The sequence below is a fragment of the Camellia sinensis genome, chromosome 2 (genome assembly GCF_055761805.1).
Source record: "Camellia sinensis isolate YWXY chromosome 2, ASM5576180v1, whole genome shotgun sequence".
Lineage (NCBI taxonomy): Eukaryota > Viridiplantae > Streptophyta > Magnoliopsida > Ericales > Theaceae > Camellia > Camellia sinensis.
Genome location: NC_138962.1, coordinates 41,745,771 through 41,762,740, shown reverse-complemented (window position 1 = coordinate 41,762,740; position 16,970 = coordinate 41,745,771). Strand labels below are relative to the sequence as shown.

The 16,970-nt window shown below is 30.1% G+C and overlaps 1 protein-coding gene across 1 annotated transcript; it reads right to left on the bottom strand.

The window, feature by feature from the left end:
• Positions 1-2,598: 2,598 nt before the first annotated feature.
• Positions 2,599-15,936, bottom strand: LOC114284612 (disease resistance protein UNI). The gene is made up of 3 exons (XM_028227554.2): positions 15,748-15,936; positions 4,781-7,719; positions 2,599-2,892 (listed from the first exon to the last, which is right to left on the bottom strand). The coding sequence occupies exons 2-3, from the start codon at positions 7,703-7,705 to the stop codon at positions 2,887-2,889; spliced, it is 2,931 nt and encodes a 976-aa protein (XP_028083355.2). The 5' UTR covers positions 7,706-7,719; positions 15,748-15,936; the 3' UTR covers positions 2,599-2,886.
• Positions 15,937-16,970: the final 1,034 nt, after the last annotated feature.

Sequence of the window (16,970 nt, the reverse complement as noted above, 5' to 3'; positions counted from 1 at the left end):
TAGGTGTTGTTCAGCAAGATTTGTGCTGACAGATGGGATAGCATTACCACGTGTCGAGAGATCACTGGAAGTAGATTTGGGGTGCAGAGGGTATATAAGTATATCTGCGCCCCCCATATTGAGACAGACGAACATTTTTGTAAGAATCACTTACACTCAACTCTCTCCTCTCTCTCTATCCCAAGGTGTGTGCTAACTTGATCGTCGGAGAGGTTTTCCGACCGCACACTGCCAGGTAGCTCATTGCCATTGTGCTCACAGGTGATCGGACAGAAACGGAGCTTGAAAAAAAGGAGTGCGGGCTTGCCGGAATATTTGCTCCCCGTACATTACCGATATCCGATTAACGTGATTTTTTTATAGGTATATATTACTCGACGAATTCTACACATTAAACGGTTCAGATTATTAAAACGGGACCCGTGATGGGCCCTTACGGGCCAAACATCACTGTATTATATGTGCACCTAAAACCATGCAATTTTCCCCAAAAGTCATCCCCTCTGTTAGAGCTGTCTGAAATGTGATTGTGTGTTAACTTAATTTTTTAATTTTTTTTTGTGGATAGTGATAACTTTTTAACTTTTGGAGTAACTTTTTGACTTTTTGTCTTTTTCAAGACATACCAAACTTGGCCTTAGTAGGTGTTTGGGTTTGCTTAATTGGTACTCTCTCTTTTTTGGTGCCTATTTTCGACTTTAGTGAATTTAAAAAAAAAATTAAAAATTAAAAAAAGTTCAGAAATAAGCAAAAAAATGTTGACTTTTTTGGCTTATTTTGATTTTTCAATTTTTTTTGGAATTTTTCAAAAAAAATTATATTTTAGATTCATCTACACAAAACTAACTAGAAAAGTAAAATATTTTGTCATAATTTTGAAAAAAATCACTAAAAAATGACTTTTTTAGGTGTTTCCAAACAACCATTAAAATATATTTAAACTTAGTTTATTCAAAACGGGATGTAACTAATTTAAACACAAATCAAATTAAAGTAGTTTATTTTTTTATATAATTCTTCTATATTCAAAATCATGTGGATAATTAGTTACAATTGTGAGACACAAACACTCACTGATATTCAATCTACAATTACGTGATAAATAATAAATTGTTTGATCAATTTTTGCTTACTTTTTTATTCAATTAAATATACATGACATAGTAAAAATAAAAAGTTTAATTTGCTTTCTTAAGTCATCTTTTGGTAACATTTTTTTAACTTTGTTTTTCAAGTTATCACACATATCACTTAAACTCTCTTAAATTATTAAATTTAACAACTGATAACTTAATGAACCATAATATGTTATTAATACATGCATTAGTAGTTATAATGGGATTCACTCATTCCATATATTTATTTATCATTCGATGATAATACTATGTGTTAAAAATAATATAATATCACTATTAAGTGTTGAATTTTGACTCCAATTTGTGATAGTTGGAAGTCATTGCATTACATGTGAAACGGTTTTTGCAATTCATTTTATGCCACCAGGTAGGACAGACCTCAATACAATCACTCTCTCAATTTTACATTCATTTTTATTTAAGTTTCATTTGTAGCATTGCTCTGTCTTTGTTGATTTGTAACAATATGAAACTCTGTTTTTCATATGTTATTATTAAACCCTGACTATTATGACAGACAATTAAACCTCTTGCTGCTGATTTTCATATTTGGTTCCAACTTGAATTCAGAGTTACGATTTAACAAGAAATCAATGTTAAATCGATTTTCATATTTCATCTTGATTTTTCAAGCACCACCAATCTAATAGGCAAAGTAGATGAAATGAAACATTAGTTGATGAATTAACATATTTCATATTGTGAAAAATAAAAAAATCAAAAGTAAGTCAACAAATTTAAATTATATGAGCTCAAACATACTAAAGATTACTGAAAATCATAGTCAAGATTGTTGTATTTTTCAGTTAAAATTCTTTAGTAATATTACAAACTTAGACATAATTACCAAAAAATTATCTAGAATTATCATCGTATAGTTCAGATTTATTTTACACACAAACCTTATATTATACAAATTTAATTTTCACCACTCAACTACTCACCTAGAAAATTCTAGGTGAATATTTCTGTTTCAGACTTTTCCATCTCATTATGATTACAAATGAAATTCGAAACGATACTACAAAGAGTCCAACCGAGAGCTCAAGAGAGAGATCATTAGATTGACTTCTGCACCCACCTGGATTTTCTTCCTTTCTCTCCTTTGATGTTTCCCTCCCTGTTTTGCAATCTCGACTTGTTTTCCTCAATCAATAAAAATAAATAAATAAATATGAAGAAAATGAAAAAATCATCAGTTCAGTAAATGAACATAATTTTGACTGTGTTTCCCGGAATTAGTGGAGTTGGGTCTCAAGGACAAGCAACAAAGTTACTACACAAATATAGTTGACACAGACAACAGAGATACAAATGATGAGATGAAATGCATAAAGAGGAATGTATGAATATGCATGAATTTTTTTTGTATAAAGATTATTCTTTAGAACAACTGTCAACCCAACTAGGCGAGTGGCAACGCCACACACTAACAAGACTTCACCCTTGAGGCTTGCAAAGCTAAAGGAAAACCAACTCAATTTCATTCCATAATAATGGCAATTATGAAAAAAAAACCCGATCAATAGTTCTTTAATCCACAATACAAGAGATAACAACAATCCACAAGTTCAGTCCAAGTGGAGCATAACATGTCAGAGCATGTCACAAAGTTTCACAACAATCCATTACACGAAATAAATTAGGGTTCTATAATTAAAATATAAACTAATGTCCGCAACAAAATAATGCAGAATAGCTTCAACACTCAGCACTCCACTCCAAGAATAAACTGCATAGCATTGTTCCTCTAGAACTGTAATACAGAAGAAGTAAGTAAGTAACTATCCACCACAACTAATCACAACTAATCATATCAAATATAAGTAAATTATGTATTTCAATAAGTAGTGATTTTATATAAACCTTTTGATAGAAATGAAATGTGATACAGAAGAAGTAAGTAACTATCTACCACAACTAATCATATCAAATATAAGTAAATTGTGTATTTCAATAAGTAGTGATTTTATATAAACCTTTTGATAGAAATGAAATGTGATACAGAAGAAGTAACTATCTACCACAACTAATCATATCAAATATAAGTAAATTGTGTATTTCAATAAGTAGTGATTTTATATAAACCTTTTGATAGAAATGAAATATGATTCGAGAGACCGCCGGGGGAGGGGGGGTGTGGGGGGGTTACATTTAAGTAAAACAATTCCAATAAGGTAAATTCAATAATCATACAGTTCAAAAACCCATAGGAACTAATACAGACAATCCTAAACTCAATGGTTCAATACACAAATTCAAATTTTAGTGAGTACAGCTACATTGGCTTGTGACAAGGCTGAAAATCACATTCAACTATGTGGTTAAAGCCTAAAAGAAACTAGTTTATGTGCCAACACTGAACCGCATTGGCTTAGTGTACAAATCATAGTCAAACTAGATCCATGCTCATGATAAAATTTATGAATCCACAATGAGCTTTATAAAACATTTTGATAGCAATAAAACAGTCAATCACAAATGATTTTGATAGCTTCAAAGTGGGCAATTCTTATATTTGATCCTGATCATTTAACATAAACACAAGAAGTATTAAAACATTTTATTTTAGGGGTAGGCAGCGGATATTTCAATCTGTCCAAACCGACCGAATCAAATCGAATCGATCCGCTGCATTTTGGATGGATGCGTGATGACGAGCAAACGGTTGCGGATTAATTTTTTTCAATCTACCTAATTTTGGACAAATGTCGGATTTAAGATTCTTTTAGCTGCAACCGAACCATCAAACCGCAACCACCCCTAATAATTTGTAAGACTTTGTGTTCTTAATTTGTTTAGATATTCTATTTGTGTTTTCAATTGAAAAAGAGTTTAGATATTCTATTGTGTTTTTAGTTTGTTTTCAATTTGAAAATCCTTTTATCAAATGGCAGGTGATATTCTATATTTTTGTGTGAAAAATTTAAGGCTTAATTTTGTCATTTTTTAAACAAATCAAATTAAATAGTTTTTGAATTAAAAAAAAATAATGAAATAATTTTGATAATACATGGTTTTCTTATATGTATTTATTATTGATATTTGACAATTTACTTGATAATCTTTTAGTTATGTTGAGTTGAATTGTTATCCAAAAAAAAAAAATATTGACAAGTTGTATTATGTTCAAAATTTGTAAAAGTTTAAACTGCCAAACCGATTCGCATCCATCTGCCAATCTGCTCAATCCGCATCTGTCAATCTAGTGGACGGATGCGGATTGATTTTTTCCAATCAGCCAATCCAACGGACGGATGGCGAATTGGAGGTTCTTCGGCCGCAACTGAACTGCGAACACCCCTATTTTATTTTCATAATAACAAAGTGAGGATTTCATCAACATTTAAAACAATTTTCAAACAGATTATATATATATATAAAAAAATTACTGGATGTGGTGGAAGGTCACTTACCTCTTTTACTACACTTAAATGAATCCAAAACCACAAGCCAAAGAGTTCACAAAATTCTTAGTGCAACATTAAACAAGGAATACTACATGGTTATAAATAATAATAAAAAGTACTCCCCAGTGAAATTTATTAAAACTAGCTACCTCTCTCAGAAGGTATGGCCTTTGTCAAGGATGATTTGAATATAGATTGCCAAATTTTAATCAGACATGATATAATGATATTTACCTTGTGAAATGGAACAAACAAAGGCTGAAGAGTGGTTTTGGTGTGGGGATCATCCCATTGCAGATATTCCCACCACTCTTCATCTCCCCTAATGTGCTGACCAGGAGGTGCTGATGCGTGCCCACTATTCATGTGGAAAGAAAGAGGCAGTCTCCTTAACATGGGACAACTATGTACAAGAATATCTTGCAGAGATTCACAAACCATTATGCCCTCATATATGTTCTTCAGTATTGGTAGCTTTCCTAGTCGTAAACTCTTCAAATTTCGGAGTGTGATAATATTGCTATCATCTTGATGCTGGCCCTGATATCTCATCTCTACTCCTACTATTATTTCTTCAACATTCTCACAATCAGATACGGTTAGTTCCTCAAGCTTAGGGAAGTTCTGCAACAACATGGCAGGAAAAATATTCTTGACACTGGAACATCTATAGAAGTACAACTTCTTAAGGTTAAAGGAAATGTTGTGTGGTGGGACAACTCCATCAAAGAGTACCCTAAATCTGGGTAAATCAAGAAGTCGTAATTCCTCGACAATTCTTAGTGGGATCTGGCAATCTTCTGAGAAGGAAGATGATGAAAAGATGGATTCTATCCCATTACAGTATTGGAGAAGACAAATTCTCAAATGACTGACATCCCTCAAGGACAGAATATCTGATAAGCTAATGAGATCCTCGCATCTTGTAATCCCAAAGTATTCTATGTTGCTGGGAAGCAACAATGAATCAACTCCACTCCCAAAAGGTTTAGAGTCAAAACCAATCACATGAACTTCTTTCCCCACAGAGTTGTTTATATATTCAAAATTATTTCCCACTATAAGGCGGTAGTTTTCCAAGGTTTGGCATTGTTGAGATGTCACATAACTGGTAAGCTCCTGCACATTGAGAAACTGAGCACCAAGAACTTTTAATTGCGTCAAGCAGCCAAAGACCTCTTGTGCTGACACAAAAGCTCCTGACCCTTCAATTCTAAGGATTTGAAGTTGGGAGAGTCTGCATAAGTTCCAGCAAGGAAGCATATGTAGGCTTTTATTGAAGGAGAGGTCAAGATTTCTAAGATTAACCAATTCTTCCATACCTTGGGGTACTTCTGCAATCAGACTTCTATTCAGTTTGAACTCTTTTAACGCCTTCAACTTCACCAGTGATGGCACATACTCTAAGCACACACAATTCACTAGTAAGAGTGCATGCAAATTCACCAAGTTGGAGATGGACTCTGGCAGATACTGTATGTAGGTGTTGGACAAATCCAGCATCTTAAGACGATGCATAGGAGTAAAGAAAGAATCTGAAATCTTTCTTAATGGAATATGTCCCAATAGTAAAGTTGTGAGCCGATGGCAAATGGGTGGCTTAAAAGTAAGTTCTTTTATTGTGTTATACATTAAGGAAACCATCTCAAGTTCGTCAGACCAGTTTGTATGTGATACTCTTTCTAATCCCTCACCAGATTGTACCATGAATCTAGGACTCGTTTTTGTTATTTTGAGAGCCATATCTCTGATCAAATCATGCATCCTCACACATTCTGTCCTGTGTATCTTCGTACTCTCCAACAAGCAGGTATTTACGAGTTTATTCAATATAGCGTGACCAGTGTTGAACATTGCTTCTATACTGTTCGCCTCAGCTATTAGTCCCTCAGATATCCAATACTCTATCAGCTCTTTCCTAGGGATGATATGATCTCGAGGATACAATGCACAATACAAGAAACAGTATTGAAGCTTTTCATCTTTTAAGCGACTATAACAAAACTTTAGTAGCTCAAACACTGCATTTTCAATGTCACTGATCTGTTTTGTTGAGCTTATTAATTGATTTAATGTATTTCTCCACTCATGAATGTCATTTACTCCCCTCATACTTCCGGCCAAGGTAACGATTGCAAGTGGCAGTCCCGTACATTCTTTGGCAACTTTTCTAGCAATTTCTTTCACTTCAGGAATAAGCACTGTCTGACCTTCTTCAACCTTACTCATAAATAAATTTAGTGCTTCTTCTTCCGTGAGAAGCTCCACTTTGACAGGTCTGCACTCCATTTTTTTACACACTTCAAAGAATCGTGTACTCAAAACTAGTTTACACCCATTAGATCTGGTTGGTTCAGGAATACCCACCTTCTCCATAGGAAATGCTTCCCATAGATCATCTAAGATGAGCACATACCTCTCCTTTCGAGAAAGGATTGCGTATAATTCTGATGCTATTCTCGTTTCATCCTCGTAATCTGAAAAATCAAGATTCAATGCCTTAGCTATGTCACTCTGTAGTTTGCTAATGTTGAATGCTTTAGATACTGTGACCCATATAACGTCATCAAAGTAACAAGTTTCATTCAAGAGTTGACTGTTAATGTGCTTCATGATGGTTGTTTTGCCTACTCCCCCCATTCCAAACACACCAATTGTTCTAACCTCATCATCCATTAAGTATTCCCAAACTTTCTCCATGTTCCTTTCACTTGTGGTTTCACCAAGAGACCCCATTGTTGGTCTAGACCATCCACTAGTTGGTAGTGCATCAATCAGCAAACCATTAGAAAATCTACCCTTCACTTGCAATTCTTCCACCTCTTGAATCTTCTCCATGACAAGCTTTCCCAACCGTGCACGTGAGAAGACATACTTCCATCCAACTACTTCTTCCTCAAGTCTTTGCAAAGTTCGCACATCACCTTTTAACGTTTTCACATCTCCGAGCCAAACTTCAACTTCTTTCTTTCGTCTTTTCAATGACCGCTCTGCACTGCTCAGTTCTGTATTTATATCATCCTCCTGACAGCTCAAGTACTCTATCTTTCTTTTGAGATTTTTCATGTTTGCATCAAGGCTATTGATATTTACAACCCATTTTCCAGTTGCTTCCAATGCATTCTTCCCAATTTCAAAAATGGAACCCAAGAATTCCATGGTGTGGTCAGTTCCTGCAAATAGAGAAATTGCAGAGAAAGAAAATTTCAATGTCAATTAGAAAGCAATTTGAAATTTGATTTCAATAAACAAAAGAAAGAGAACGAAAATAATGCTAATATGTACAAATTGACTTCATATTCACCTGAAAATATTAGAATGTCAATCATTGACAAAAAGGTAATCCTATAAATAGATATTAGTAAAAATGGCCCAACATTTATGTTGTTCAAGAATTTTTCTCCCTGATGTTGTTTCTAAACTTCAGATAGGTGGATGACTACAAACACAAACAAAGCTAGACTTTGAACCACTCAACACCTAAACTCACAAAACCTCTACATGGGAAGAGAAAATTCTATCATGGAGTTGCCATATTTGGAACAAATTACATATAAACATGGTGTTCAAGCTGAAGCGGATGAGAACCAAATATGTACATGTGGAAAAATGCTTCTGCAGCTTTTGACAAATATAATAAACCAAAGAGTTAGTCTGGTTTGTTTTGATTTAGCATTAGCTTCTATTTTATATTCTAATCATAGAAATTGGTCACCTAGCACTACATCAGTCCATGACAGCCAAGCTTCTGGTTTGATCATGAATAGGCAGGTATCCATACAAGCCACGCTAGACTCACTTTCCTCTAAGAAATTATTTAATAAAACAAAAACAAAAAACAAAACAAGATTTGGGGCCAAACTTCAAATTATGAACTGTTTGGTATGGTTTCATTTCATTGCAATATTTTTTTTGTTATTTTAGAAGGGGGAAGGGGGGGTGTTCAAAATTAGCCATAACTTTCACTTTTGTGCAGAAAGCATTTAAAAAATTAAGAAAACAACTTTAAATGCTTCTTAAAACATGGGGTGTTTAAAAAAAAAAAATCAAAAACAATTTGTCCGACAAATTTTTAAATTAGTTTCCATTTTCTATTTCTAAGAAAAAATAAATTTTGAAAACTATAAAAATCACAGTAAATCAACTTCATGCTAATTTAAAGCCCGAAACTAACAAAGTTTAATGGTGTAGAATTTGCCACCAAACTGACATAGTTGATTTTCTGTCGCCTTGCACCAAAACAGACCAACCAGTGTTCAATTCACTGAACAAAAAAGACAAAATTATCATTTTTTTTTTTTGATCAATCGACAGAAGAGTAATTACAAATATGAGAAATATTACCTCAGATAGACCACCAACCCAACAAAAGCTAGAAAGTCACCAAACCTAACAACCAATTACCGAGCCACGCCCAACAATCACTAAGGCTACATTCAACCGCATAATGGAGAGAAACAAATACTACCACAAAGTATCAAACTCCGAGGGAAAGATCATTTACACTGATACTGACAAGATCTTTTTATCAGGTAATGGAGATACTCTAAACTTTCCATTAGTTATGTACCAACGTTCCAACAAAATACTTGTATGCTTCAAGAACCCCAGGTTCAGCGAGGTAGATGCATTGAAAAAGGACAAATTTTAGCGGAGGGTGCCGTTACAGTTGGTGGCAAACTCGCTTTGGGGAAAAATTTATAATATCTCTTTGATGAATATGGTATTGAGGTTCGGTCACACCATTAGGGTCAGCAAAAAGAGAAAATTCTATCACGAGCTACTCGAGTTGAACCCAAGACCTCCATCCCAACAATAACTAAAAAGTCACCAAACCTAATAATCAAGCCTAAGCCTAACAATCACTATTTGCTACATACAACCCCTGAAGAAACAAATATCAAACTCCTGATTTGAACCCCAGACCTCGCAAAGTGAGAGTTGAACCCGACACCACATAACCACCAGACCAAAGACCCACCCTAGTTAACAAAACTATCACCTTAGCTTTGTTTTGTTTGGTTAAGTTTTGAGAATTTGTTTTTCCAAAAAAAATTAAAAATTAAAAATTAATTTGATAAAAATAAACACAAATATATATCTCTAAATTTTAAAATCATTTCCACTATTTAAAAAACCGAGAGAGAAAATTATAGAGAAATAATAAGAGCTTGTTTGACATCTAAATAAGCGTTTCATTTTTTCCACTAAATTAGTTTTAATATTTTTTTTTTTTTTTTTTCGGAATATGAAAACTCAATCAAATGGAATGCATTCATAGATATAAAAAGAAACGTAGGACGTACAAATTCTATCGAAAAGCAAAGAAAAAGAATGATAATAATTATATATCCGTAGATTTATACCCTAGGATTTAATGAAAAGTTGGAAAAATGGATGGAATACAAACATATATAGAGATCCAGAGAGGTCAACTAAAATCACTGATATCCAACTTTGAGATTTCCTCAGCCGTGCGAGAGAGCTGAGATCTACGCAACCCTCTGAGATCCGCCGTGAGCGCGAGAGAAGCCGAAAAATCAGGAACGGGTATAGGAGTCGATGGATCAATATGGTATTCCCGTTTGGTAAGACTTATTTACAGTTTATTTAAGCTTTAAGCTTTTAGTTTAATTTAAATTATTTTAATATGTTTTGTTTAGTTTAATAATATAATTTATAATTTTTGTAAGTTAAAAATTAATTTATTTTTTGAGTGGGAAGAGAAGCTTAATTTATAAGTCAAAAATTAATTTATATTCACAGTTATAAACTATACACTATACACTGTTAAGTTATAAGTTATAATTACTTTCTCACAACACTACTAAACGGGCCATTCTTAGCTCATCTTTTATTAAATTTAAATTTAATAAAATATTTATAAAATAATATTTTAATATCAAATTGGTATAAAATATTAATAAATAATATTCTAATTATTTTATCAGTTTAGTATCAAATAAAAAAAAATACTTCCATTAAATGAGAAAAAAAAATTTAAGACTGGGTTGGCAATTGTAAAAAAAGTAAAAAATTATTAAAAAAATTTAAAAGTTATTATTATTCACAAAAAAAAAAAATTTAATATACAAATATTAAATACAAATCAACTTTTTGGCCTATCAATTACTGACGTCAAGCCAGCTTCTGTGAAAGGAAAAAAAAAATTGCATGTGTACATTCACTAAATTATATGGTAAAGTTGGGCCCTCACGGGCCCACCATGAGTCCTATTTTGATAATCCGAACCGTTCAAGATATAGAACTCATCTAATACTATATGTTTCTAAAAATCACGTCTATCGAATATCACTAACTACATGATCAAATAAGTTTTAGTATAAAAATTGGATGGTGCTATAGTTAACAGTTGACAAAAAAACTAACACGATCAGATAACTATCGATATCCAATCAACATGATTTTTTACAAGTATATAGTACTTGACGAGTTCTACACATTGCATGGTTCCAATTACAATAAGGGACCCATGGTGGGCCCCCACGGGCCGAACAACACTATCTAATCAAAGCCCGAAAAGGAGACAATCTTTTCCCATGTATTCACCAAGCTGACTGACTGTCAATCCGTACCGTCTACTACACTATCTTTTCCTACACATTTTTTTATATAATTTTTTAATACACATTTTTTTATAAAAAGTCAAAAAAATTAATCCAAATATCCATATTTTTTCCCTCAACTTTTTAGTCCAAAAAGACAAAAAGAACACTTATTTAGGACACCCAAGCAACCTGTTATTCTTTTATCAAATTTATAAATGATTATTGGATCGAACATTCGTCCAAATGTTTTCCTAGATATCCTTCCGAATAACTAATTTTTAGATAAATCTGATTAAAATTTACTCTAGATAGGTGACCGGTCGAATAACTGACCAGTCGACTGGTCAAATAAATTTTATTAAAATTTACTCTAGATAGGTGACTAGTCAAATAACTAACCAGTCGATCGGTCAAATTTAATGAAAAGATTAAAATATATAATATTAAATTAAATTTTTACTCAAATAATAAAGGATAAACTATCAACACCTCCTTAAAGTTTGACTAAAATACGGATTTTTATGAGATTTAAAAAATTACAAATTATTCCTAGAGATTTATATTTGCATAAAAAAATAAATTTGTTATGCAAATATAAATCTCGGGAGTGGATATAATTTCTCAAATTTCAAAGAAAATTTATATTTTAGTCAAATTTTAAGGAAGTGTTGGTAATTTACCCATATTAATGAATAATTGGAGATACTTTCAAGTGAAACGGTTAGATCCGATTTGTTTTAGTCACTTTTTTTTTTATTATTCCGTTCAAAAAAAAAGATTTTTATTTTTATTATTATATTTTCTTTTTATTTTTTTAACTTGAACACTTGAATTGCTTGGAAACCAACGGAGCTTTCCTTTCGCTGTAGCCTGGATTAACGTGTAGAAAACTTAAGTGAAAAGAGTGAAAAATTATTCGGGCTCACGTAAGCAAGGAATTTTTGGTGCCTATCCATTATATTTATGTTAGTCTCAAGCCTGTTTGTTTGGAGAGATGATCGAGTAATAGTAGGGAAGTGGATTCATAAAAATTATGTTTATATTGAACATTTGTCATGGGATTAACATTTAATGTGTTATATAAGTATATTTTTTTAATTTTTTTAACCAAAAAAGTAAATAAAAAAATTGTGTGTTTTGAATAATTTTTTTTTATTTTTTATAAAAAAAATGTATAATAAAATATTATAATAAAATCAAAATAACCATTTTATCGTTGTTAACTTTTTAACTTTTAACTTTTTGATTTTTGGGTAATTGAATTCAAAGGGCAAAATAATAATTTTACCCTCTAGACTTCTCCTACAAGCGTCCCCCAAATAGTATGAATTTTTTGAATTTTTTAATAACTTTTTAACTTTTGTAAGTTATGTCAAACCAAACCTTAGTGAAAATAAAAGAAATGATTAAATAAGTTATAAAAGAAAATAAAAGAAAAGATTATGATTTTTTTATTCTCTTTTGCTTAGATAGGTAAGACAGAGAGAAAAAAATATATATATTATTAATTTATGTCCTATCTTATTTGGTTAAACTCTACAAAACAAATGAAATGATACTAAATTAACCTTTGACAAGTGGTAGTCGTTTTATTTGTTCAATATTTAAAAAGATAATTTTGATATTATAACAAAATAATATTTGATTAGATTCATTTCTCTCCCAATCTCTTATTAGAAAAATGTGCTTATATCCATTTCTTCTCATTTATCTCATTTTCTCCTTTATTTGATAATTCAAACAAGTGATTAAAATTCATTTTTAATTTTTTTTTTTCCATCTATCTCCTATTTGGTAATCCAAACAAGTGATTGAAATCTATTTATCTCTATTTCTTTTCTTTTATTTTCTTTCCAAATCATAGGTTGTCTCTTTTGGGTTATAGGAGATAGGATTGGATTATGATGGATATAGAGTCCATTAATATTATATTTGTTTGCATAATGGGGCAGGAGATTCACAATACGTTGGGATTATGATAAACCTCCAAGGATTAGATTAATAGTCTCTCATGGGAGATAGTATAAAAAAACAATCCCTTGAGATTAGAGGAGATTCACTATTTTGCCCTATATTATCTTACATAATTTGCTTACTCTACTTGATTAATATGGTATTTTCTTTATCAATTTTTTTTTTAATTATTCCACCATTCTTTATATCAAAATAATTTTGAATATAAAAATATAATAGCATAATAATATTTATACCAAAAAAAAATATATTAAAAACTGAAGTAGTACCAAAAATATATATATTTATGAAATATAATTTTTAATATTAAAATATATTTTTAATATCAAAATATTTAATGAATTAATTAGTTGGTATAAACTCAAATTTGATAGTAATACAATAAGGATATTTATGGAATTTTACATAGTTAATCCCACTCATATCTCTCAAAACAAACAATAACTATTGGTAGTCCACTGGTTATCAAACAAACACAATTTTTCTTAATTTCTTCACTAATAATCCTCTCACTAACAATTTCACCCAACATACTTTTGAAAACAAACGAGCTCTCAAACCAAACGAAATGTCAAATCTCATGGACTATGAATTCCTTTTAAGGGGGGACTAGCAATCTCATAGGTCCTGTTTGTTTGAGGAATATTAATAAGATGCGATTAAGTGATGAGATTACAAGTGTGGTGGTATTGTATTAGAAATATAAAATAAATTATGTTTATTTGCGCCCTAATTAATTTATTAGGATTAAATCTATGTAATTACATAAATAAAAGATGATTATGTTATTTTTATAAAATAACATTCCCTCCAATCCTATTCGGTGTGTTTGGTTTCAGTTTTTTAGAAATTGAATTTTTTGTTTTTTTTTTAGTGAATATTTTTAAAATTTTAAGCAAATTTTTTTATTTTTTAAATGCACCTTACTTAGATATATCTAAATAGTAAAATATTTGTGAAAAAATATTTTAAAAATTTAATAAATATACAAAAATACAAAAATGTACTAAATTTTCTTATTTTTTTGCATTTTTTATATTTAGTGAATTTTTAAAGATTTTTTTCACAAATATTATATTTTTTAAATGTATTTATGTTAGATGTATCTAAAAATTTTAAAAAAAAATTACTTAAAGTATTAAAAAAATTCATTAAAAATAAAAATATATATATATACAAAAATTAAAAAGTAAAATTTACTAAAAAGTATTTTATGGAAACCAAAACCAATCAAAGCTGATTGGTTCCAAGATCTCCTCAAGTACATACGTGAATCGGTGTGAAATCCAACCATTACCACAAAATCTGGGTACAAATTTATTTATTTTTTATTTATAAAAATAGACATGTAGACATATTTTTTAGAGAGTATTATCTCTTAACACTATAGTGTATCTATAGAGAATTCTACCGCACCGACATCGGAGCCAAAACTAAAGCCTCTAGCGTGCTAAAAAAATATGTTTAACTCTAACAAAGAATTATGGAAACTCAAATTCAAGTTTTGAGTGAAAATTTTGAAAATCTTACCACTGAATTTATCCTTGTTGGTCAGTACAAATTTACTTATCACAAAGACGTGCCTCATAATATTTTGAGAAAAATCAAGACTCGAAAACTAAAAGATTGCTACAAGCACAACGAGTAAAACAATCCAAAACAAATATCATTAATGTTTTAGTACGCAAGGAGCATAACCTACGTTTAATTGATGAAAAAACACATGCTTTTTATTCTTTTCAAGTCAAGGAAGTCAGAATAATTATTATTTTTTAATTATTTTATTTTAATTTATATTTTATTCATGAAAAAAAAAATGATATAACACTTTACCTTTCATTCCAAAGAGAACCCAGGATGCTTTGCAAGAACAATCTAATAAATAATAATAAGAAAAATAAGCAAAAGAAAAAAAAGAAAACACTCACATGAAGTCCCTCATAACTGAGCTCACCATAAAAATCGAAAGTTTTTGCAAAATTAGATTCAAAATTGCAAAATAGAGAGTTTTTAAAGTTTCATTTTGGAAGGAAAAAGCTCAACAAATTAGAAAGTTTCATCGAGTGCAATACTTTTAATTTTATTTATTTTTAAATAACTCGGTATGCAATCTAATCGACCGACTTATTGAATGGATCAATCCCACCATCCACTATAGAAGAGCTCAATTTTAAATGAGATAGAGTACTGTATAGACTGAACTTAAAAAATTATTTACACTCGTAGAGTTTTAAATCAAAGACCATAGAAGGAGCATGCCCTCAAACCTAGGTCTTGGCCATCAGGCCAACTTTGAGAGATGCAATACTGCTAATGATAGGCATGCATGTTTTGTTTGAGATGTGAGTTAGTTTTTTAATTTTTTGGCTTTTAAGTTATTTTAACGTGAGGTTAAAAAGTCTTGTTTGAAATAAGTTTTTTAATTTTTTTTGACTTTTGTAAAAGAAAAAATAAATGTCGTCTGGACTTAAAAAAACCTATTTTATTTTTTTATGACTATTTTAACCCCAATCCAACCCAACTTCCCAAACGACTACGCAAACATTCAGAATGATCACAAAGTTCAAGCGAAGAAGAAAAAAAAATTTGAAATCATGCAAAAAAGAAGAGATGAATAAAAAAAAAAATTGAAATCATGCAGAAAAGATAAATTGTTACCTTGTTGCAGAAAGAAAAAATCTGTAACTCCCCCTGAGTGGTTCGAAATGTCAGATGGAGAAGAAACAAAACCCAAAAGAACTAAAAGAAAAGATGAGAGGAAGCGTCTTGCAAAAGGACAAGTGGAAATTGTGAGGTAAAGGTTATGAAGGAGAGGGAAAGAATCCTCACTATTGTAAGGTATTTGGTTTGACCATTACTAGTGAGTCTTTTTTTATATTTTTTATTTGTTCATTTATTTATTTATTTATTTATTTAAATTTTTTTTTTTTGTGGTCAATTGAAGTACGAGAAATATATATCATCAAACAAGAGTATCAAACTCATCCTACAGAAATTAAACTCGAAATCTCATACTATAAAGACATGGCATAACCACTAAATCAAATGCCTTAAATTAATAAAAAATAATTACACTTGGATAATTATAGTCTAACAATTAACTTAATAAAGAAGCCTCACAAACCCAACCAAAAAACCAACACCTCATTAGGAGGCCAATATCAATTATATGTGATATTTGATCTTCAATATAATGATGGTAATTTATTAGATTTTATTATAATATTATATATGAACATCTTAATGACAAATTCAAGGAAAATATATGAGTAGCGTTTGGTTCTCTTTTCAGATCATGATTTGGATAAAAAAAAAATTAAATTATTTTTAAAATTCATAACCAAATAAAGTTTTTAAAAATTTATTCAAAAATATTTTTCAAAACTTATAACCAAACTCTTTTGAAAACTCTATTTAAAAAAAAAAATCAAAAAATTAATTTTTTATTTTGCTCTTTAAAATTATTTTTTATTTTTTTGAAAAAAATTCAAAATATTTTTTATTTTTATTTTTGAAGAAAAATATTTTTTATTTTTTGAAAAAAATATTTTTTTTATTTTTTTAAGCATTGGCCAAATAATTTGTTATAATTTAGATATATACGGGTGATCCAAAAAAAATTTAAATTTTTTTAAAAATTAAATATTTAAAAAAAATAAAAAATTTAAATGTTTTAACAAATATTTTAAAAATAAATAAAATATTTAAAATAAAAAATAAAAAATATATATTTATAATAAAAAACTAATTTTTTTTCAATTTTTAAATATTTAAAAAAATACAGCACACAAATGTAGTAAATATAACGCACATTATCAAAAATAAATATTTACAATAAAAAATATTTATTATAAAAAAATAAAATTAAGAAAAATTCTAAA